Source organism: Dendrobates tinctorius, unplaced genomic scaffold (genome assembly GCF_039654945.1).
Source record: "Dendrobates tinctorius isolate UK_male_01 unplaced genomic scaffold, ASM3965494v1 ptg000143l, whole genome shotgun sequence".
Lineage (NCBI taxonomy): Eukaryota > Metazoa > Chordata > Amphibia > Anura > Dendrobatidae > Dendrobates > Dendrobates tinctorius.
Window position 1 is genome coordinate 37,865,001 of NW_027361810.1, and position 22,798 is coordinate 37,887,798.

A 22,798-nucleotide genomic window follows, 5' to 3' on the forward strand; every position below is an offset into this window, starting at 1 on the left:
CACACACACACGTATTCACATACACACACGTATTCACATACACACACATATTCACATACACACACACGTATTCACATACACACACACACACACTTATTCACATACACACACGTATTGACATACACACACACACGTATTCACATACACACACGTATTCACATACACACACATATTCACATACACACACACGTATTCACATACACACACACACTTATTCACATACACACACGTATTGACATACACACACACACGTATTCACATACACACACACGTATTCACACACACACACACACGCGTATTCACATACACACACACGTATTCACACACACACACACACACGTATTCACATACACACAAGCCACGGTCTTTCCTGATGGCTGGCCGTTGCCAGGACCCCCCCACTGCTGGACCTGCCACTGCTGAACCCACCCACCGCCATCTGTTCTCACATACACACACACATGTATTCACATACACACACACATATTCACATACACACACATACTCACATACACACACACGTATTCACATACACACACGTATTCACATACACACACACACACTCACATACACACACGTACTCATACACACATGTACACGTACTCACATACACGCACGTACTCTCATACACACACGTACTCTCATACACACACGTACTCACATACACACACGTATTCACATACCCCCCTTATTCACACACACGTATTCACATACACACATGTATTCACATACACACACTCACATTCACGTATTCACATACACACGTACTCACACACACAAGTGCTCACACACACATGTACTCACATACACACACACGTACACACACACTTCCCTCCCGATGCGATAGCATCGGGCACACCTCTAGTCACTGAATAACAGCCATCATCTGCTGGCAAAGATGAGGGCTCAGTTCCTGAGCTCACACCAAACAAGAGGACTCAATATTTTGGGAAGAGGTTAAAGGAGATTTCTCCTGGTAGAAGGTAGCAAAGATGTGGAAAATTAGGAAGGGGAAAGGGAAATTTGTGCTCACCAAAATAGTCCTGTAAGCCGGTCGTGCCTAGGGATCAAATGGCTGACCACCATGTGTTGCAAACATGAAGAGAAAAGGAAGATCCGGCACTGGAGACTTGATAAAATCCACAAAAAGTTTTATTCACATAATTTCATGATAAAACCATAAAGGGGAAAACAGACCCCCACGCCTGACGCGTTTCGAACCTTACACCAGGTTCTTCCTCAGAGACATGTCTCCAGTGCCGGATCTTCCTTTTCTCTTCATGTTAGCAAAGATGTGGGTTCTTGACCTAAGACTCATCAATGTCCAGAATGAAAGAGTTATGGCAGTCTGAAAATGGCAAACCCCTTCAATTTAAATTTTACTGGCCAGATCAGAAACCTTAATCCTTCAGTTAGGGCATTACTATGAATTACACATCATGGATCAAGACATCGCAGGACTTTGCAAGTGAAAGAGGTGCCCAGAATAAGGACATGGGGAACAGAAGTGAAGACTGCTCTGGTCCGGCTGCCACAGAGGACGTGTCTGGATGCCAGATCAGGCAAAAGTGAATATTTTTTGTACTACTCCCAGAAAATATATACATTACATGGAGAGTCCATTGATTTAATTGAGAACGGTGTAATTCTTAATTTCTCCTGTGGTGGTGCTGTAAGGAAATTAAACACTTCCTCAAGGTTTTCTGCCCTGAAATAATAAACTGTAGCCGATAATGATTTATACTTTTTAACTTTATGTTTTTTGGTATTACTTTGTTTTATTCACAATCTAATTGTATTTTACTTTTTAATTATTATTATTTCTATTCTATGTAAATAGTGTTCTCCACAATTGTGTTAAGATTTTTCTGAAACCCAAATATATTTGAAACAATTATTGTGATTTGAAGAAAAAAGACAAAAAATAGCTGTTTAATGGAGAGGTGAGAAAATCCTTATAGAAAAGAGTGCTGAGACAGTAAATGTGGCCTAGTTTTTGAACATTCAGTAATATAAGCACTTTTATGGAAGCAGACCGAGCAGAACTGATTTCTGGAGACATCTCAGAGAGCAATTTAATGTAAAACAGTGCACTGATATTGCAGCATTGAACGTTAACTACTTCATTATTCGTGCTACCACTAAATCAGATCAGATTAAACACAAATATTTTTTTTGGTGGGGGGGTATTCAGTTATTCAATTAATGTCACTTTATTTTGTTGATTCAATAATCTATTCAATAATACAAATATAAATTTTTTCTTCGAAGGCGTCGCGCTGAAACGCGCATTGGGGAGGGCGCCATCCAGGTGTCAGGGATCCTTATTGTCACTGTAAGTCACGCTCCACTTGGGATTTACTTATTCAGTATTATTATTATTTTTGTGCACATCTATACACTCTTCACCTTTTTTTACACTTGATACATGGTTCGTACACATTTTTGTTACAGTCAGTGTTTTGATATCTAATGATACACATTTCTGCATTAACCACGTATCTACATTAATATTTATTCAAGGTTTCTTTTGTACAAGCACTTTATTTATTTATACTGCCCAGAATTGTTTCTTACTCTTTTTTTTACCATTGTTCGTGTTGTGCATATCACCCTGGCACTTCTCTTATCCAGTTTTACTGGTTTTTACTTACTCTCCTGGGTGTGCGTCCTTGTTCGTATGTAATTTTTTTACCTTATTATAATAATTGATGTTTCTTCTGTTATTTTACCTGTTTAATATAATAAATTGTATATTTTCATCATAATACATTGGACTGTATGGTCGACTTTCTTCTGCGATTTTAGTTCTTTTGTTTTTGCAAACCTATGTTTTCACTGTAGCAACAGAATTTTTTTTTCCGCACACTTCAACACTGTGGAATTAGATGTTGTTGCAGCTGGTCGACTATAAAACCTTAAATTTTATGGAAGGAAATATTGGGGATTAATTTGGAGTTATTCTCTAAACTAATTAAATGACTTTTTATTAAAGCTAGTTTGATTAGATTTATTTTTCTTCTAAATGCAAAGTAAGGACTATAATTATACCACTAATAGTAATTCGTATAGTAGTACTAAAAGAGTTTTTCCGCCCCAAAAAATCAAGTTATCTCCTAACTTGCTTTGGACCCCCAGTGATGCTGAGAACAGGGCTTTGGGACCTCAAGAGTAGAATTCTACAGCGCCGTCTTTGAATGGAGCTAAAGGGCACATACTCAAACTCCACTCCATTTAATGGGACTGTTGGAAATAGCAAAAGTGCAAAGCTTGTCTTTCTCCATAAGTCCCATGGAAAATTAATGGAATGAGGGTTGAGCATGCTCTCTTCCGCTGCTTTTGAAATGGGCTGTAGAGGTTCTAAAGGCTCAGTCTCACGATCGTTGGAGATTCCAAGGGTAGTACCCCCAGTGATCAGCCGGATAACTTTTTTTTAAAAATGGGAATAACCCTTTAAAGAAACCTTAAAGAGGTTGTTCACTACTTTAAGATTGAAAGTCTATACTTATGAAAGGTCATCAATGTTTCATCGGTGGAGGTGTGACACTTGGTACCCCCACCATTCTGCTGTTCCTGGTGTCGGCAGTAGCTTTTGATTTGAGTAGGGGAGGATGTGCAGTACTCAGCCACTATAGAGTTGACGAAGCTGTGCAGCTTCATAATTGAGCAGTTCCAGTCGCCCCTGACAATGAAAACAGCTGATCGGTAGGGGTACCAGGTGTCGCATTCCCACCGATGTTAGACGTTGATAGTATCAGGGGGCTGGCTGCTTCTACTAGCAGGGAGCAGGCCACGCCTTCTGTTATGTGATATAACGTCCCATAAGAAAGGGGGAGCAGTAAGGAGCAGCTGCAGCGTCAGACAGGACTACAGGAGTGTGAGTGTGGGAAACAGTATCCTAATAGTTTATGAAGGTATGGTTATTACAATAATTTTTTATCTCCCCAAAGTACCCCTTTAAGGATAGCCCATCAGTGTTAAAGTAGTGGACATCTTTAATTTACCTTGAAATAAAATTACAAGAAGTTAACATCTACTGACTGAACTGCTTATAGAAAGTTACACTTTATTATATATTTAATTGCAAAATGACCCGAGAAGCCAACTGATGGCTCAGGATTCCCACTATTACAGCACATAATGGATTGCTCTTTTTGTACATATCATCTTTCTCTCTGTATTGTCCAGTTTTATCAAATGAGCATAATATCATTAACCATTGTGGACACAACAAATCAATGGACCCATAACAAAGTCTTGAATTGGCCCCCATCATCAACTTGATTACATAAATTGTGATGGCAGAAGAGGACTATAGGGACTCATGTCTATGATGCCCTCCTCCTGTGAGAAAGGCCAGCTGGTTTACATTCAGATGTAAGAGCCGCCAACTTGACGGCTGCCGCACTTACTTTGATTTTCCAGTGTGGTACACTAAAAGTTTAGGCATGTGATGCTATCACCATAGTGTGCTTTAATCTTCAAGTTGGAGGCTTCTACCTCTGTTCATCAAATGGTTGATGGAAAAGACATGCTTAGGGTTCGAGCAAATGAAGGGGTGGTGGGTGAGGTGGGGCAATGTTAATGATGGGTGTTGCTTATTGATTACTGCCTTCTATTCTTCAAGTGACGCATTAACTGATAGATCGTCTATGCTACCATTTCTGTGCTAGTCAGTGCTTCCCTTTAACAACAGAAAAACAAAGATCAGTAGGAAATAAGGACTGTGCTCTATGTAACAGACAACAGGGCACTTTGGGGTAAGGGGGCTGGTGTGGCTATAGACAATCTACTGGGACCCATTTTGCTTATAGTATGTCTCATTGTTATAGATGAATGCATATGTCTTTCTGGACATACCTGATGCCTATGAAGGACAGCACGTAAGTAAAAGCTGTACCGGCGCAGTATGACCTTGTAAAACTAACGATGCTAGAAGCAACATTTTCTTTATTTTCTTAAAAAGGTAATCTTCAATGATGCAGTATAGCTGCAGATGAGCCCCTGTGATACTTTAGGTTTAATTAGCTGTTTGGCATCTTGAGAACAAAAAATTCTCCTAGTAACCTAGTCCCCAATTTATTCTACTATCATGAGTTTCAGGTAATTAATCTGCTCCAAATAACAGTCGTTTAATAGGAGCGGTGATTAATTGCTGATCCCAGAAGATGTCAGGCAATGTTAAACAAAATTAATTTAAAATATAGAATATTTTTTAGACTTATCTTCTGCAATTAACTTCTTAAAATAACTTTTGATACAACTGTTTTTCATAGGACTTAGTCAACACAGAGTTAAAGTGTAGAAGGCTCACTGACCGTAGAGTAAAATATGATATTTAAAAAGACATTGAAGACATTTCTATACTTACAAATTTACCTCTTTAAAGAGTCGACCACATTTGTGGACATTATTTTCTTACTTAAAGAGGCTCTTTTACCACTTTTACCATGTTAAAATGGCCACATGTAAAAATATTGTCTGCAGAGCTGAGTAAAACATATTTTTTATTTTTTTCATTTCTCATCTCTGTTGTGGAGATATTATCTTGTGACTGCAAAAACGTCTGCAACTGCAGCTCTCCTCTCACAGCTCTGTCCCCTCTGCGCTTCCCAACTACATTGAAACTGTTGTGAGAGGAGATCTGGAAGTGTTTGTAATAAAACTCAGCTCAGATGGATTCCCCTCCCCCCACACTGTCTGGACTGAGGAGATCTGGAAATGTTTGGGTTTGTAATCATACTTAGCTCCGCTGTATTCCTCTGACTCCACACTGACTGGCTCTGGAGGACATCTGGAAGTGTTTGTGCTTGTAACTACTCAGCTCTGCTGTATTCCCCCTCTCCCCACACTTACTGCACTGAGAGGAGATCAGGAAGTGTTTGTCTTTGTAATCACACTCAACTGTGGTGTGTTCCCCCTCCTCCCACACTGAATGCACTTAGATGAGATCTGGAAGTGTTTGTAATCACTCAGCTCTGCTCTATTCCCCCTCCTCCCACACTGACTTCACTTAGAGGAGATCTGGAAGAGTTTGCAATGACACTCATCTCTGCTTTATACTACACAGCAGCCGCACAGTTCAGGGTTGTCTATTATTACATCTAATAGGAGAAGACATGTTCTTATTACCTTCTTTGGTCTTGTTCTTTTCCCCCTGCATGATGCCTCCTGCTAATGATTGGTCGATGTCATGCAGGGGACAAAGTACATGCCCCTAAAGAAGAATCTCTGGTGATGCCCAACTGGGCTTAGCATATATTATAACCTAAACTTTACAAGTTAATAACTCTGAAAGGAGATGAGAAATTAAAAAATAAAAAAGACTGTGCAGACACTATTCAATGATGTGACCAGTGTAACAATTTAAAACTGATGAACAATTTACTTTAAAAGCATGTACAGTTGTGGCCAAAAGTATTGACACCCCTGCAATTTTGTCAGCTAATACTCAGTTTCTTCCTGAAAATGATTGCAAACACAAATTCTTTGGTATTATTATCTTCATTTAATTTGTCTTAAATGAAAAAACACAAAAAGAATTGCCCTAAAGCCAAATTGGTTATAATTCCACACCAAACATAAAAAAGAGGGTGGACAAAAGTATTGGCACTGTTCGAAAAATCATGGATGCTTCTCTAATTTGTGTAATTAACAGCACCTGTAACTTACCTGTGGCACCTAACAGGTGTTGGCAATAACTAAATCACACTTGCAGCCAGTTGACATGGATTAAAGTTGACTCAATCTCTGTCCTGTGTCCTTGTGTGTACCACATTGAGCATGGAGAAAAGAAAGAAGACCAAAGAACTGTCTGAGGACTTGAGAAACCAAATTGTGAGGAAGCATGAGCAATCTCAAGGCTACAAGTCCATCTCCAAAGACCTGAATGTTCCTGTGTCTACAGTGCGCAGTGTCAGAAAGAAGTTTAAAGCCCATGGCACTGTGGCTAACCTCCCTAGATGTGGACGGAAAAGAAAAATTGACAAGAGATTTCAACGCAAGATTGTGCGGATGTTGGATAAAGAACCTCGACTAACATCCAAACAAGTCCAAGCTGCCCTGCAGTCCGAGGGTATAACAGTGTCAACCCATACTATCCGTCGGCGTCTGAATGAAAAGGGACTGTATGGTAGGAGACCCAGGAAGACCCCACTTCTTACCCCGAGACATAAAAAAGCCAGGCTGGAGTTTGCCAAAACTTACCTGAAAAAGCCTAAAACGTTTCGGAAGAATGTTCTCTGGTCAGATGAGACAAAAGTAGAGCTTTTTGGGCAAAGGCATCAACATAGAGTTTACAGGAGAAAAAAAGAGGCATTCAAAGAAAAAAACACAGTCCCTACAGTCAAACATGGCGGAGGTTTCCTGATGTTTTTGGGTTGCTTTGCTGCCTCTGGCACTGGACAGCTTGACCGTGTGCATGGCATTATGAAGTCTGAAGACTACCAACAAATTTTGCAGCATAATGTAGGGCCCAGTGTGAGAAAGCTGGGTATCCCTCAGAGGTCATGGGTATTCCAGCAGGACAATGACCCAAAACACACTTCAAAAAGCACTAGAAAATGGTTTGAGAGAAAGCACTGGAGACTTCTAAGGTGGCCAGCAATGAGTCCAGACCTGAATCCCATAGAACACCTGTGGAGAGATCTAAAAATGGCAGTTTGGAGAAGAAACCCTTCTAATACCAGGGACCTGGAGCAGTTTGCCAAAGAAGAATGGTCTAAAATTCCAGCAGAGCATTGTAAGAAACTCATCGATGGTTACCGGAAGCGGTTGGTCGCAGTTATTTTGGCTAAAGGTTGTGCAACCAAGTATTAGGCTGAGGGTGTCAATACTTTTGTCTGGCCCATTTTTGGAGTTTTGTGCGAAATGATCATTGTTTTGCTTTTTGCTTCATTCTCTTTTGTGTTTTTTCATTTTAGACAAATTAAATGAAGATAATAATACCAAAGAATTTGTGTTTGCAATCATTTTCAGGAAGGAACTGAGTATTATCTGACAAAATTGCAGGGGTGTCAATAATTTTGGCCACAGCTGTACTTGGGGCTAGAAATCATTGTTGCATTTGGGCTCCTTTAAAAATAGTTGGCTTCAGAATGAGTTAACTGATAACTATTTTATCTGTCCATTTCTGAGCTCCTCTCAGCTGATTTATAACCACAGCCCATATCAAAGATGAATATGGAGGGAAACAAGGATACTGTAAAAAAACAAATGGTGCAAAACATTTTAATAAAACCCAATTGCAAAAATTATTTATTTTTTAGCCTCAAATACATGTATTTAAGTTAAAAAATTGACTCCAAAAGTAGACAACCCTTTTTAGGAATTTCAATAAAATTAAATGTTTATGATTGGTCTATATAGGCAAAACTTTTGGTGTAGTTATAAGGGTCACAGCAGTCACTATTTCAGAGGTAGTGAAATCCTAGAAGACCCCAAAGCCCTGAAACTGGAATTCATAGTGGGTTTGGTGGGGTGGTGGAACAGGAGTGGAAGTTGATATTTTGCACCTGGATCCATAAGCTTTTATTTACATCTATGTGGACTAGTTTTCACATATCAGGTCTATTGTATGAGGATGAGATTCCTTTGTTTCCTTCACTACAAGCTGTGTTTCCATTACAATGATGGAAAAACAATTCTGAAAGTTAATATGCTGTTACTAGCAAAAATTATAGTGCATCAAAGTCTACGGTCGTCTGACTGATGAAATGGCAAACTACAGTGTAAAAAAAACCTGCTACCCTAGTTTTTCACAATGAAGTTAACATTTTTTTTGGCATAGCCATTTATTACAAGGAAAAACGGAGAAAAATTGAGTCACCAATTGCTGCATAAATAGACACAATTTTATTAATTACAAAAGGATATATATTGGAACACGACAAACTTCATAAAATAGTCACTTAATAAGTACAAAATGATGGGAGAATAATGACCATTACCCGGAAAAGAAAGGCCGGTATAGCCCTATTGTCACTAACCCCTGGGTAGAAGCATGCTGAGGCTGGTCAGATTGCCAGACAGATAGGTGACATGCAACCAAGAATGACAGGTAGTAATGCACCTGTAAGGGCATAGGCACCAGAAGGCAAAGAACGGCCAGGCTCAGCACACAAACGTACAGCTGGTAGCCACGAAAGGGGCAAACAAAATAACATGTGAAGTGGGGCAGAAAAAGCCTCTATATAATAATGCAATGTTGGAAAATTCCCTGATAAAAAAGAGGCTTGACCGCACCACCCCCAGAAAAATCATGAAACAACATTAGCCAAAGAATAAATTACCCATTGTAGAGGATGTAGGGGAACACCGGCAAAATTGGGTCTATTTATGCAGCAATTGGTGACTCAATTTTTCTCCGTTTTTCCATAGTTCATGAGTCTTTTTTGCATTAATACTTATTGGAATATTCGGAACACTGGTGTCTTTATCTGAAGCATGTATCTTTGGAGTTTCTTTGTACAATATATTACAAGAAGTTTTATCTCATCTAAATAATGTTTAATCATTGTAGATTGAACAGTTCTGAAATTTTCTAATATTCTCTGTTCCTCAAAAGGTTGTCCAAAACTAAAGTTTAAAAAGAACAATGCTCTTACTAACATTACCAATCTCCCAGTCCTCCTCTTCCAAAGGTAACTGGGTCCCCAACTGGTCTCAGTATTGCCTCTCCCAACCAGACTGCTTATTGGCTGCAGTGGTCACATTTCAGACAGAACAGGAAGTATGGAGCCTGGCGGGAAACCCAGGCAACATTGGTAGAGGAACGGCTGGGGATTGGCAGGATGAGCTTGATAATTTTTTTGTATTTTAGGGCTTACTGCTTGCATTCTTTAAAAAAAACAGAGGTAGAAAAAATCATTAAGTTCCTCAAAATTTTAACCATTACAGAAAATTGTGTGTGCTGCCTGTCACACATGACATCTTGTCACTTCCCAACAAGGACGCCTTGTGGGGTGGTGCTTGGATCAGAGAACGAGCTGAGAGTGAGAATTAAAAATAGTCTCCTATGAATCTAAATTATGGCTTCAGTTCATAACTGAATCCACAACATGAATCAGATCTGATGGGTAGAGTGCCCGAATGCAAGCTCCCAGGAAAATGGATGAAAGTGGGATACTTGCCATGAGGCACCTGGCACAGGCCATGACTGCAAACTCTGTGCCCCTATAACTACACCACCGTTCTATGGTCAGATTAGTGTCAGTGCTTTACCAGCCTCATCCTACCCCAGTGTTGCTGTCCATTCATCAACATGGCTGATAAGGGAACAGGAGGGGGGTCAGTTCATGCCATACATGCTTTCAGTATATGTGGCAGACTATTTTGGACCAGTTTTGGGGTGGAATGTATTTACTGGCACCATTGGCACCCACTATCTCTGTAAAAGCAAATCTTATTGCATGTAAAGCCAGTAAATATCTACTTCATGCCATCATTACCTTATAGAAAGTAATATAATATGATACTTACGCCATAACAATCACACTGAAATCTAGCCAGTTCCATGGATCTCGCAGGAAGGTAAATTTTTCTAGGCAGAAACCTCTTGCTAGAATTTTTATGAGAGATTCAAATGTATAAATTCCAGTGAACGTGTATCTGTGAGAAAGAGAAAAATATCAAATTCATGAGAATAATTGTATTCATGGTGGAAAACAAAGAGCTAAGATTTTCTCCTCTTCTCCTTCCTTAATGTACGATCTCTTATCTCCCCTGTTGATATATGTGCAGTGTGTTCACACTGCGGTCATTTAACAAAGCCCAAGAAAAAAACAAAATGAGAATATTCCCTGTAGTAAGTATATAAGTAAATAATAGTAGTACATGTAAGTAACATATGGTACGTAGTTAACACTATTTGGATTAAAAAAAGCGTAAAATCCATTCCACCGCGACAAGGTGTACCCAATCGGGACAGTCCTAGCCTATCTCTAGTATTAAAGCTTCACCTTGTGTCAGTCGACCTCAATATAGATGGGGGCAAAACAGAACACAGGCACAACTGTTCAGACACTTGCTCAAGTCGGCTGACAGAAGGTGAGGTTTTAATACTAGAGATGGGATCGGACTCTACAGATTGGGTACACCTTGTCGTGTTGGGATAACTTTTATGCTTTTTTAAATCAAAATAGTGTTAACTAAGCACCCTGTATATACTGTAGGATAGTCAGGAAACAAATAGATTTGATCATAAAAGATTCACGGGGCCAGACCGGTGTCTATTCAAGTCCGTAGTGGTAGGTGGACCAGGGAAGTCATCATTTCTACATCCTTGACCTAGCATCCTCAGTGCCCCCTGTGCTTACTAGGTTCCCCAATATCACAACCTAGTGACAAGTCCGCAAGTGACATTGAGCCTAGTAAGTACAAAAGGGGCCCAGGATGTGGAACTGAGGATGATGCGACCAGAAATGAAGACTGCCCTGGTCTAGCTGCCACAGAAGACCTCACTAGACGCTGGACCAGAGTCACAAAAATCTTTTTACTCAAGTCTACTATCTAAGGTCACAGCCTGCTCTATGTTCCAGAGCTGAACTCTCCAATCCCCTTGCCATTGGAAACAGTCAACAAAGCTTTCCAGTAGCCGCCACCTACATCTGCACTGACATCTGAATAAATATCTGTGTGCTGCAAACATTTCTGCCCAACATGATCTGTGATTCAGATTTTTAAACACCACGACTTGACAAATTCTGTTGCCAAATTTCACTGTGGATTTCTACCCTTCAATGTAGAGTAATTAAATTTACAGTCAACTCCTCAGTATAGCCACACATCACACATTTACTGCAAAACTCAATATTGGAAAATCCAATTGTGTATTTGGGGTGATTAAATTCATCCATTTGCAACCAAACCGTGACCTTTGTACATCAGATTAATCCAATGAACCTGTTGTTTTCACATGGGAGTTCAGATAGGGTAATTGAAAAAACAGAGAGCAAGAAACACTGGCAAAATTTCAGCTCTGAAGCCAGCAGAATTATAATTTCACCCGTGTAAGGGAGAGTACAAATCAAGTAAAATACCGAATGTACAAAGTTACTCAACTCTGTATGGAGATTACTTATGTAAACTGCAAAATGTAAAGATGTAAATTCATGGAAATATAAAATGGTGTCATAATTTGTATGCAAATGGGAATGTCATGATAATGTGCGTGCCAACTCATGCCAGCGCCTTTGTAGCTGTTTCTAAATGCAATCAAGATATTCCAAAATATAATCTGATGCATAAATAATTCAAAGGCAGAGGTAGAACACGAGGCTTATGGTCATCAATGCAAAATCTGTAACAGGATTCCGAGCCTGTCATGTACTATTATAATACTGGCCTCTTGGCATAAGTTGCGGATGGGTCGTTGGATCTGGGTGCAAATGTTACCTATGCAACCCTTATGTTCAAAGGCGTACATAGATATTATTCCATTGACTCATACAAAAGAACAAACCTCCTGTACAAAGCTGTGTGTATTCTACCGCTGATTTATTGTTACTTCTGCAGGACGCAGTCAGCTTTAGCACAGAAGACACCAGGAGCCGAGATGTGTCACTTAAACCAGCAGCTTAATGTATTACCGTCCTCCCCGCACAAATGTACGAAATTGGCATTTGGCTTTGAGAAAGGTCTGAAGGACAAAAACTTTATTGAATCACTTACTCCACTTTTCCTTCCAGCCTCTTGTGCTGCCTGACAGGGCAGCTGAAATTAAATGGCCAATAGCACTTAAGTTAATATAAATAGAAATCTCTGGGGATTATAACTTTCCTGCATCACTAAGCAACTGGTGCCATTATCTTCCGGTAAAGAAGGGGGCGGGGGAGGGCACAGCCTAGAGGAAGCCCCCCCCATGACTGCAATTGGCGGGCATGTTTTGAATTATTGGCAGTTTTGAAATGATTGGCTGGAAGGGGGCAGGGGAGGGGTTCGGGGTGGGGGGGCAGTCTGGTGTGGAAAAAGTGCGGGAAGAAGGTCACTTCATCATCAGCAGAGGAGAAGAAGACCCACCTGTCAAGTTGTCACGAAGATGGAGACCGTGGAGCAGCTTTTTTCTAAACTTCAGGATGCTGCTCGTTCCAGAAGGGGAGTTTGGCTCCAGACACAGCTGTCCTCCCTCCTCAGGGCAGCGGATCCCCCATGCACCAGCAGGCGAGGAAGACGGACCCGGCCCCCTGAAAGACTGTCACCGGAGGTGACAACGCGCTCCAGGCGACGGCTGCGGAGCCCCTCCAGGGACCCTGCGGGCGGCACTACCGCTCCCCACCTCAGTGCTCGTCCCGGCAGGAATCCGCCCAGCCGGCCTTCCAGCGCTCGCAGCAGAAAGCCGGGAGCCGCACAGGACCAGGAGGCGAGGGAGGATGTGACGTCGCGGGCGGGAGCCGAAGTATCGCGGGGTGCAGCAGCGTCTGGCCGGCTCCAGGGAGAAGAAGCAGGCCGAGGCATGCTCCTGTCACATCGGGGAGGACGACAGCTGGCGGCGCCAGGAAGCTCACCGATCGGTGGCGCGGCAGGTGCCCCAGGTGAAGAGGATCGTCGTGGGGTGCCTGGAGTCTGAGAGCCAGACGGGGGAGCGCGACAGGCGGGGGGGGCACGGTGAGGACGTCCTGCCTGGCCCCAGTTCATCATCCTTGGAAGGGGAATCAGCGGGCGGGAGGGAGCAGCGAGTGGACTCCTTGCCTGGCCCTTGTGCAGCGCAGAGGTCAGAGAGAGCGGCGGGCAGGGGGAGTTCCTGCGAGGATGTCCTGCCTGGTCCCAGCACATCGTGGGGTACAGAGGTTGCGGCGGGCAGTCAAGAGATGATGCCCGGCCGTCGGCTTGAGGGTGGTGCGGGCCGGTCAGGCTTGTCCGGGTCCAGGGATCGTCGCAGGTCCTGCTCCGGCGGGAGTTCAAGTGAGCATCGGGTTTCGCATGCTTGGGTCCCCCCTGGTGACGAGGAGGCCAGGGGCGCGGGCCTTGAGCAGCGAAGCGCCCATCGGGATCACGGAGGACGTCAGGATTCCGGATATCCAGCTGGCGGGGACACAGCACCCGTGCAGCTATGTGAGTATGGCTCTATGTATTGTGTGTCGCCCGCAGGGGCTGTATTGCAGGATGTTGGGGGTAGGAGGGGAGATGCTAGGGAGCTAGGGGGGCTTAGCGGGAATACCAGGGCTGAGGTGCCCGGGTTGAGGGATATTTTAGACAATATGTCACTAATTTTGAGGAGATTGGAGGAGGGTGTAGTTGGGGAAGCAGCTCCATCCCCGGCGGGGGCATGGTTAGTGGGTCGGGGTTCCGGGACCCAGCCAGTAGGTGAGGTGCTGCGCTCAGTCGAATGCGATGCGGGGTCATCGGCAGGGGTATCTGTCTCGGTTCAGACAGAGACAGATAAGGGTGATAAAATTAAGTTGGACGATAGGGCAAAAGGGGAGGTTTATGTGTGTTTTGAGGGGCCTTTGGGCGCCCATTTAAAAAAAGAAGTAAAAGAAAAGATCTGGCGGGATGAGTATGTGGAGATATTTTCCCTTCTTCCGTTGGAAAAATTTAACCTGGATAAGGGGAAGAAGGACGATAGTAAAAAGGAAGAGGAGGAAAAGAGGAGGTGGCGACTGATTCCGCAGACTTTTGTGAACTGGATGCAGGCATTTGCTATTTTGGCAAGTGTCATAGGTGAAAAGTCTCCGGACAATTGTTCTGGTTTGTTTTGTTATTTAGATGCTATTGGGGAGGCGCATCGGGTTTATGGGGGGCAGGCGTGGCTGCGGTATGACGAGCAGTTTAGACAGAGGAAGGCGGTAAGGCCAGAGATAAAGTGGGATCAGAAGGATATCGGGCTGTGGCTGAAGGTGATGGCTCCAGTGAGGTATGGCCAGTCCTTTCATGGGAGCGGGGGGGGGGCGGTAGTCAGCAAGCAGGTCACGGAAGCGGTGGTCAGGCAACCCAGGGAAGAGAAAAGTCGGGTACTTGCTGGCAATTTAATGATTGGCAATGTAAGTACGGGAACAGTTGCAAGTTCAAGCACGTGTGCTCACACTGCAATGGCACTTCGCACGGGGAGTCAAAATGTTTTAAAAAAGGTAAGGGTAAGCCAAACGTGGGTGCCGGTCATGGGGGAGAGTCCGGTGAGAGTTCGAGAGATGGCCCCCTTTCTAAATAGGTATCCAGCTCGGGCGGAGGCAAGGGTTATTTGGGATGGTTTTGTTGAGGGCTTCAAGATTCCACCTCCTGGCCATGAGGTTCCTGTCTCATTCAAGAATTTGCGTTCGGCAATGATGCATGCAGAGGTGGTGGACGCGAAGTTAAAAAAAGAAGTGGAATTGGGCAGGATGGCGGGTCCGTTCCCCAAGGCTCCATTAGCAGGTGTAGTTGTTTCCCCTTTGGGGGTAGTTCCGAAGAAGGAGCCTAACAAGTTTCGTCTGATTCAGCATTTGTCATATCCAAAAGGTTTGTCAGTCAACGACGGTATTGATAGAGAGTTGTGTTCCGTGGAGTATACCTCTTTTGATATGGCGGTGCTTTGGGTGCGTCGGTATGGTTCAGGGGCTTTGCTAGCTAAGACAGACATTGAGTCTGCGTTTCGGTTACTGCCGGTTCATGCAGATAGTATCCCGCTTTTGGGTTGTTTTTGGAATGGGAGTTTCTACCTAGATACAGTGGGGAAAAAAAGTATTTAGTCAGTCAGCAATAGTGCAAGTTCCACCACTTAAAAAGATGAGAGGCGTCTGTAATTTACATCATAGGTAGACCTCAACTATGGGAGACAAACTGAGAAAAAAAAATCCAGAAAATCACATTGTCTGTTTTTTTTTCATTTTATTTGCATATTATGGTGGAAAATAAGTATTTGGTCAGAAACAAGCAATCAAGATTTCTGGCTCTCACAGACCTGTAACTTCTTCTTTAAGAGTCTCCTCTTTCCTCCACTCATTACCTGTAGTAATGGCACCTGTTTAAACTTGTTATCAGTATAAAAAGACACCTGTGCACACCCTCAAACAGTCTGACTCCAAACTCCACTATGGTGAAGACCAAAGAGCTGTCAAAGGACACCAGAAACAAAATTGTAGCCCTGCACCAGGCTGGGAAGACTGAATCTGCAATAGCCAACCAGCTTGGAGTGAAGAAATCAACTGTGGGAGCAATAATTAGAAAATGGAAGACATACAAGACCACTGATAATCTCCCTCGATCTGGTGCTCCACGCAAAATCCCACCCCGTGGGGTCAGAATGATCACAAGAACGGTGAGCAAAAATCCCAGAACCACGCGGGGGACCTAGTGAATGAACTGCAGAGAGCTGGGACCAATGTAACAAGGCCTACCATAAGTAACACACTACGCCACCATGGACTCAGATCCTGCAGTGCCAGACGTGTCCCACTGCTTAAGCCTGTACATGTCCGGGCCCGTCTGAAGTTTGCTAGAGAGCATTTGGATGATCCAGAGGAGTTTTGGGAGAATGTCCTATGGTCTGATGAAACCAAACTGGAACTGTTTGGTAGAAACACAACTTGTCGTGTTTGGAGGAAAAAGAATACTGAGTTGCATCCATCAAACACCATACCTACTGTAAAGCATGGTGGTGGAAACATCATGCTTTGGGGCTGTTTCTCTGCAAAGGGGCCAGGACGACTGATCCGGGTACATGAAAGAATGAATGGGGCCATGTATCGTGAGATTTTGAGTGCAAACCTCCTTCCATCAGCAAGGGCATTGAAGATGAAACGTGGCTGGGTCTTTCAACATGACAATGATCCAAAGCACACCGCCAGGGCAACGAAGGAGTGGCTTCGTAAGAAGCATTTCAAGGTCCTGGAGTGGCCTAGCCAGTCTCCAGATCTCAACCCTATAGAAAACCTTTGGAGGGAGTTGAAAGTCCGTGTTGCCAAGCGAAAAGCCAAAAACATCACTGCTCTAGAGGAGATCTGCATGGAGGAATGGGCCAACATACCAACAACAGTGTGTGGCAACCTTGTGAAGACTTACAGAAAACGTTTGACCTCTGTCATTGCCAACAAAGGATATATCACAAAGTATTGAGATGAAATTTTGTTTCTGACCAAATACTTATTTTCCACCATAATATGCATATAAAATGAAAAAAAAACAGACAATGTGATTTTCTGGATTTTTTTTTCTCAATTTGTCTCCCATAGTTGAGGTCTACCTATGATGTAAATTACAGACGCCTCTCATCTTTTTAAGTGGTGGAACTTGCACTATTGCTGACTGACTAAATACTTTTTTTCCCCACTGTAGGTGTTTGCCGATGGGTTGTGCGATTTCGTGTTCATTGTTTGAGACGTTTAGTACTTTTTTGGAATGGGTGGTGAGGGATGTTACAGGCACACAATCGATCATCCATTACCTGGATGATTTTCTTTTCATTGGTCCCCCGGATTCGCCGTTGTGTAGGAACGCATTGGCAGCCATGTTTTGGGTGGCTGAGCGCTTTGGGGTGCCGTTGGCATCAAATAAGCCTGAAGGCCCTAAGACCGTTATAAGTTTTTTAGGCATCATCATTGATTCAGAAAGGATGGAGTGTCATTTGCCAGAGGACAAACTGTTGGTGTTGAAGCAGGAGGTGGATAGGGTTGCAAAGTTGAAAAAAGTGACCCTGAAGGAATTGCAATCTTTATTGGGGAGATTGAACTTTGCCTGTAGGATCATGCCTATGGGTCGCATTTTTTCTCGTCGCCTGGCTGGTGCGACTGCGGGAGTGAAAGCTCCGCACCATTATGTTCGGCTGAATAAGGAGCATAGGGAGGATTTGATGGTTTGGCAGAATTTTTTGCGGGAGTACAATGGTCGGTCGTTGATGCAGGAGGAGACTTTGAGCAATTTTGATTTTGAGATTTATATGGATGCAGCGGGCGGCTCTGATTACGGCGCCTACTGCAAAGGAAGGTGGAGCGTTGGACGGTGGCCTCCGTCGTGGAAGTTGTTGGGTTTTACAAAAAATGTGGCATTGTTGGAACTGTTTCCAATAGTGGTAGCTGTTTTCGTGTGGGGTCCCATGTTCGCGAATCGGAAAGTGCGTTTCCATTGCGACAACGCAAGTGTAGTGGCGGTGATTAACAGTTTGACTGCCTCTTCTCCCCCTGTGATCAAGTTGGTTAGGGTTTTGGTGCTTCGTTGTTTGGAGTTGAATGCAGGGATTTCCGCAGTGCATGTGCCCGGTGTTACGAATTCAATAGCAGACTCTTTGTCTCGTTTTCAGTGGGGGCGTTTTCGAGAGCTGGCGCCAGGAGCGGATGCCACAGGCGTGGAATGCCCTTCTCATCTGTGGAAGGTGATTATGGACGAGCGGGACGACTGATTCGGGAATCGTTATCACATCAGACATGGTCGGCCTACGAATCTTCGTGGCGAATATGGGAGAGTTGGATGATGGAATGGGGTGGGGTTAGTAGCGAGGAGAATAGGGTGTTAGCGGTATTGTTCTTAATTGGGAGGGCGGCTAACAGCGGTTGGTCTGCTGCTAAGGTCAACAAGTTTGTAGCGGGTTTAGCTTTTGGTTTTAAATTACAGGGAATGACAGATGTGACCAAAGCTTTCTTGATAAGACAGGCTTTGAAGGGGTTTCGTAGGGGTAAAAAGGTGTGCGATAAGAGAAGGCCTATTTCGTTTAGTATGTTGGAAAGTTTAGGAAAAGTCCTGGAGGGTATTTGTACTTCTGAATTCGAAGTGGCGCTTTTTAGGTTGGCTTTCTCTTTGGCCTTTTTTGGAGCAATGCGCATCGGTGAGGTGGTGTCAGGCAGCAAGGTTTCAGCCGGTGGGGTGTTAGCTGAGGACGTGGATTTTTGGGCGGGGGGCATTGTTTTCTGGATTCGGCGTTCAAAAACGGATCAGTTGGGTAGGGGCAGACGAGTGGTTTTGGGCCGAGTCGGAGGGGCAGTCATGTGTCCATACAGTTGTTTAAAATCATATTGGGAGGTGTGGGCAGGTAGGGCGGGTCCGCTGTTGTGCCATGCGGATGGCACCTATTTGTCTCGCTTCCAGTTTATGGCGGTCTTGAAGAAGGGATTGTTAGAATTGGGCCTTCCCCTGGACAGGTATGGGTCCCATTCTTTTAGGATCGGGGCTGCAACTGAAGCGGACAGTCTGGGCCTGGGGGCGGAGGCGATCAAGGGCATTGGGAGATGGCAGTCGGATCGTTATTTACTTTATGTTCGGCGTTAAATTGTGTTAGTTGTATGTCCAGGACTGTATTTTTCCATAATCTGTTATGTTTTTTCAGGTGGCGCCCCCTTTCTTGCCTGGATATTTGGACACTCATATGTGTTTTGGGGTGCGCTACGGGCTGATGCAAGGCCAGATGGGAGGCAACTGGGCTTTAGGAGGGAGCAGGTTCTGGTTCGTTGGTTTGGTTTCCGTGGGTTGGTGTGGAGCAGGGTGCTACCGGAATTGGCTAAGTCCGCACGTCTGGACAGAACCCCCGATGTTATTGTAATACACGCGGGGGGTAACGATTTAGGGGTCAGACCGGTGCGGGAACTAATTAGGGATATACGTGCTGATTTTTTAAGACTGTGGACATCTTTTCCGAATGTGGTGACTGTATGGTCGGACGTGGTTCCTAGAAAGAGGTGGAGACAAGTGAGGTCTTTAAAGGGGATTAACCGGGCTAGGGTAAAACTGAATCGGGCAGTGTCAGGGTTTGTGGCTAGAAATGGTGGAATTAGCGTTAGGCACTTTGAATTGGAGGCAGGTGTCGGTAACTTTTGGCTGGCCGATGGAGTGCATTTAAATTCTATTGTTGTGGATTTGTGGGCATTGGCAATCCAGGAGGGGAGTGAGAGGGCCTTGGTGGTTTTGGGGCACTCACGAGCCTGAGGTGGTCAGGGCTGTTCGTGGTTGGCGGGGGGTGGGGTTCTTGGAGTTGGCGGTGATTGGTCGGGGAAGGAGTTGGAAGTAATATTCCCGACAATTTAAATGGGTATGGGGGATCTGGCTTTTGGTGATGGGCTCTGGACGGGGTTGTTACCTCGGGAGCTCTGGTGGTTAGTCTCCCGGAACGGGAGTTACGGTGCCCTCGAGCTGGGCTGGACGGCTGAGGGTAACATGGTGGTAGATTTTGAGGTTTCATAGCCAGATCTTTTAGCTCCAAGAACCCTCCCCTCGTATTATTTGCATTAAGATTAATATTTTATGTTTATTGTTAATGTTGTTAGTTCATTAATAAAATCGGCCGCTGTGGCCAAAATTATCCAAAGAATTAAAAAGTTGTAGTGTGCGTTATTTGAGGAGTGGGGGGAATATTGGGAGCTGGGTAGGTATTAATATAAAGGAAAAACTGTAGTAGCCATATGCGGTCAAGAAGGGGGCGGGGGAGGGCACAGCCTAGAGGAAGCCCCCCCCATGACTGCAATTGGCGGACATGTTTTGAATTATTGGCAGTTTTGAAATGATTGGCTGGAAGGGGGCAGGGGAGGGGTTCGGGGTGGGGGGGCAGTCTGGTGTGGAAAAAGTGCGGGAAGAAGGTCACTTCATCATCAGCAGAGGAGAAGAAGACCCACCCACCCTCCCTGTTGTGCGGTCATACAGGGTGAGGGATTAGGTGATTCCTGTGTTGTTATGTGCTTATATTAAAAAAGAAAAAAAAAAAAAAAAAAAAAATTTTTTTTTAACACAGTTAATGGTTAGATATGTCAAGGGCAAGAGGTATTTGGGTGAAAATCCCTACGAGGCGTTGTTATTGCCGTCGTCATAGTGGCTTCGGGGCGGGGGGTGGGGTTCTTGGAGTTGGCGGTGATTGGTCGGGGAAGGAGTTGGAAGTAATATTCCCGACAATTTAAATGGGTATGGGGGATCTGGCTTTTGGTGATGGGCTCTGGACGGGGTTGTTACCTCGGGAGCTCTGGTGGTTAGTCTCCCGGAACGGGAGTTACGGTGCCCTCGAGCTGGGCTGGACGGCTGAGGGTAACATGGTGGTAGATTTTGAGGTTTTATAGCCAGATCTTTTAGCTCCAAGAACCCTCCCCTCGTATTATTTGCATTAAGATTAATATTTTATGTTTATTGTTAATGTTGTTAGTTCATTAATAAAATCGGCCGCTGTGGCCAAAATTATCCAAAGAATTAAAAAGTTGTAGTGTGCGTTATTTGAGGAGTGGGGGGAATATTGGGAGCTGGGTAGGTATTAATATAAAGGAAAAACTGTAGTAGCCATATGCGGTCATGATCATACACACTGTCTTGAACAGGCAATGAAAGATATGCACATGTGTAAACTCCTCAAAGCATATGTGTATATATATAGATATATATATATATAAAAGTGGGGGAAATAAGTATTTGATCCCTTGCTGATTTTGTAAGTTTGCCCACTCACAAAGAAATGAATAGTCTATAATTTTAAGGGTAGGTTAATTTTAACATTGAGAGATAGAATATCGAAAATAAAATCCAGAAAATCACATTGTATAAATTATATAAATTTATTTGCATTTTGCAGCGAGAAATAAGTATTTGATCCCTTACCAACCATTAAGAGTTCTGGTTCCTACAGACCAGTTAGACGCTCCTAATCAACTCGTTACCTGCATTAATGACAGCTGTCTTACATAGCCACCTTTATAAAAGACTCCTGTTCACAGACTCAAATAATCAGTCAGACTCTAACCTCTACAACATGGGCAAGACCAAAGAGCTTTATATGGATGTCAGGGATAAGGTTATAGACCTGCACAAAGCTGGAATGGGCTACAAAACCGTAAGTAAGATGTTGGGTGAGAAGTAGACAACTGTTGGTGCAAAAGTAAGAAAATGGAAGAAATACAAAATGACTGTTGACAATCGAAATCGATCTGGGGCACCACGCAAAATCTCACCTTGTGGGGTGTCCTTGATCATGAGAAAGGAGAGAGATCAGCCTAAAACTATATGGGGGGAACTTGATAATGAACAAAGGCAGCTGGGACCACAGTCACCAAGAAAACCATTGGTAACACATTATGCTGTAAAGGTTTAACATCCTGTAGTGCCCACAAGGTCCCCTGTACAAGAAGGCACATGTGCCGGCCCATCTGAAGTTTGCCATTGAAGACCTGGATGATTCTGTGAGTGATTGGGAGAAGGTGCTGTGCTCAGATGGGACAAAAATTGAGCTCTTTGGCATTATCTCAATTTGCCGAGTTTGAGGAAGAAAAATGCTGCCTATGACCCAAAGAACACCGTCCCCACTGTCAAGTATGGAGGTGGAAACATGTTTTGGTGGTGCTTCTCTGCTAAGGGCACAGGACTACTTCGCTGCATCAATGGGAGAATGGGAGAATGGATGGACCCATGTACCGTAAAATCCAGAGTGACAACCTGCTTCCCTCCACCAGGACCTTAAAAATGGGTCAAGGCTGGGTCTTCCAGCAAGACAATGACCCAAAACATACAGCCAAGGCAACAAAGAAGTGGCTCAAAAAGAAGCACATTAAGGTCATGGAGTGGCCTAGCCAATCTCCAGAACTTAATCCCATAGAAAACTTATGGGGGGAGATGAAGCTGAATTACCAAGCGACAGCCTCAAAATCTTAATGATTCAGAGATGATCTGCAAAGAGGAGTGGACCAATATTCCTCCTGACATGTGCGCAAACCTCATCATGAACTACAAAAAACGTCTCACTGCTGTACTTGCCAACAAGGGTTTTGCCACCAAGTATTAAGTCTTGTTTGCCAGAGGGATCAAATACTTATTTCCTACTGTAAAATGCAAATAAATTTATATAATTTATGCAATGTGATTTTCTGGATTTTATTTTTGATATTCTATCTCTCAATGTTAAAATTAACCTACACTTAAAATTATAGGCTGT

General features: G+C 43.7%; 1 protein-coding gene across 2 annotated transcripts in view; it reads right to left on the reverse strand.

Annotated features, from left to right (window-relative positions):
- LOC141049376 (sodium channel protein type 2 subunit alpha-like) overlaps positions 1-22,798 on the reverse strand; it is a 334,599-nt gene that overhangs the window by 124,985 nt on the left and 186,816 nt on the right. For both annotated transcript variants that reach the window (XM_073545791.1, XM_073545790.1), the window contains one exon: positions 10,480-10,608. In XM_073545791.1, coding sequence (XP_073401892.1) covers positions 10,480-10,608 — 129 coding nt within the window. The remainder of the gene's footprint in view (positions 1-10,479; positions 10,609-22,798) is intronic.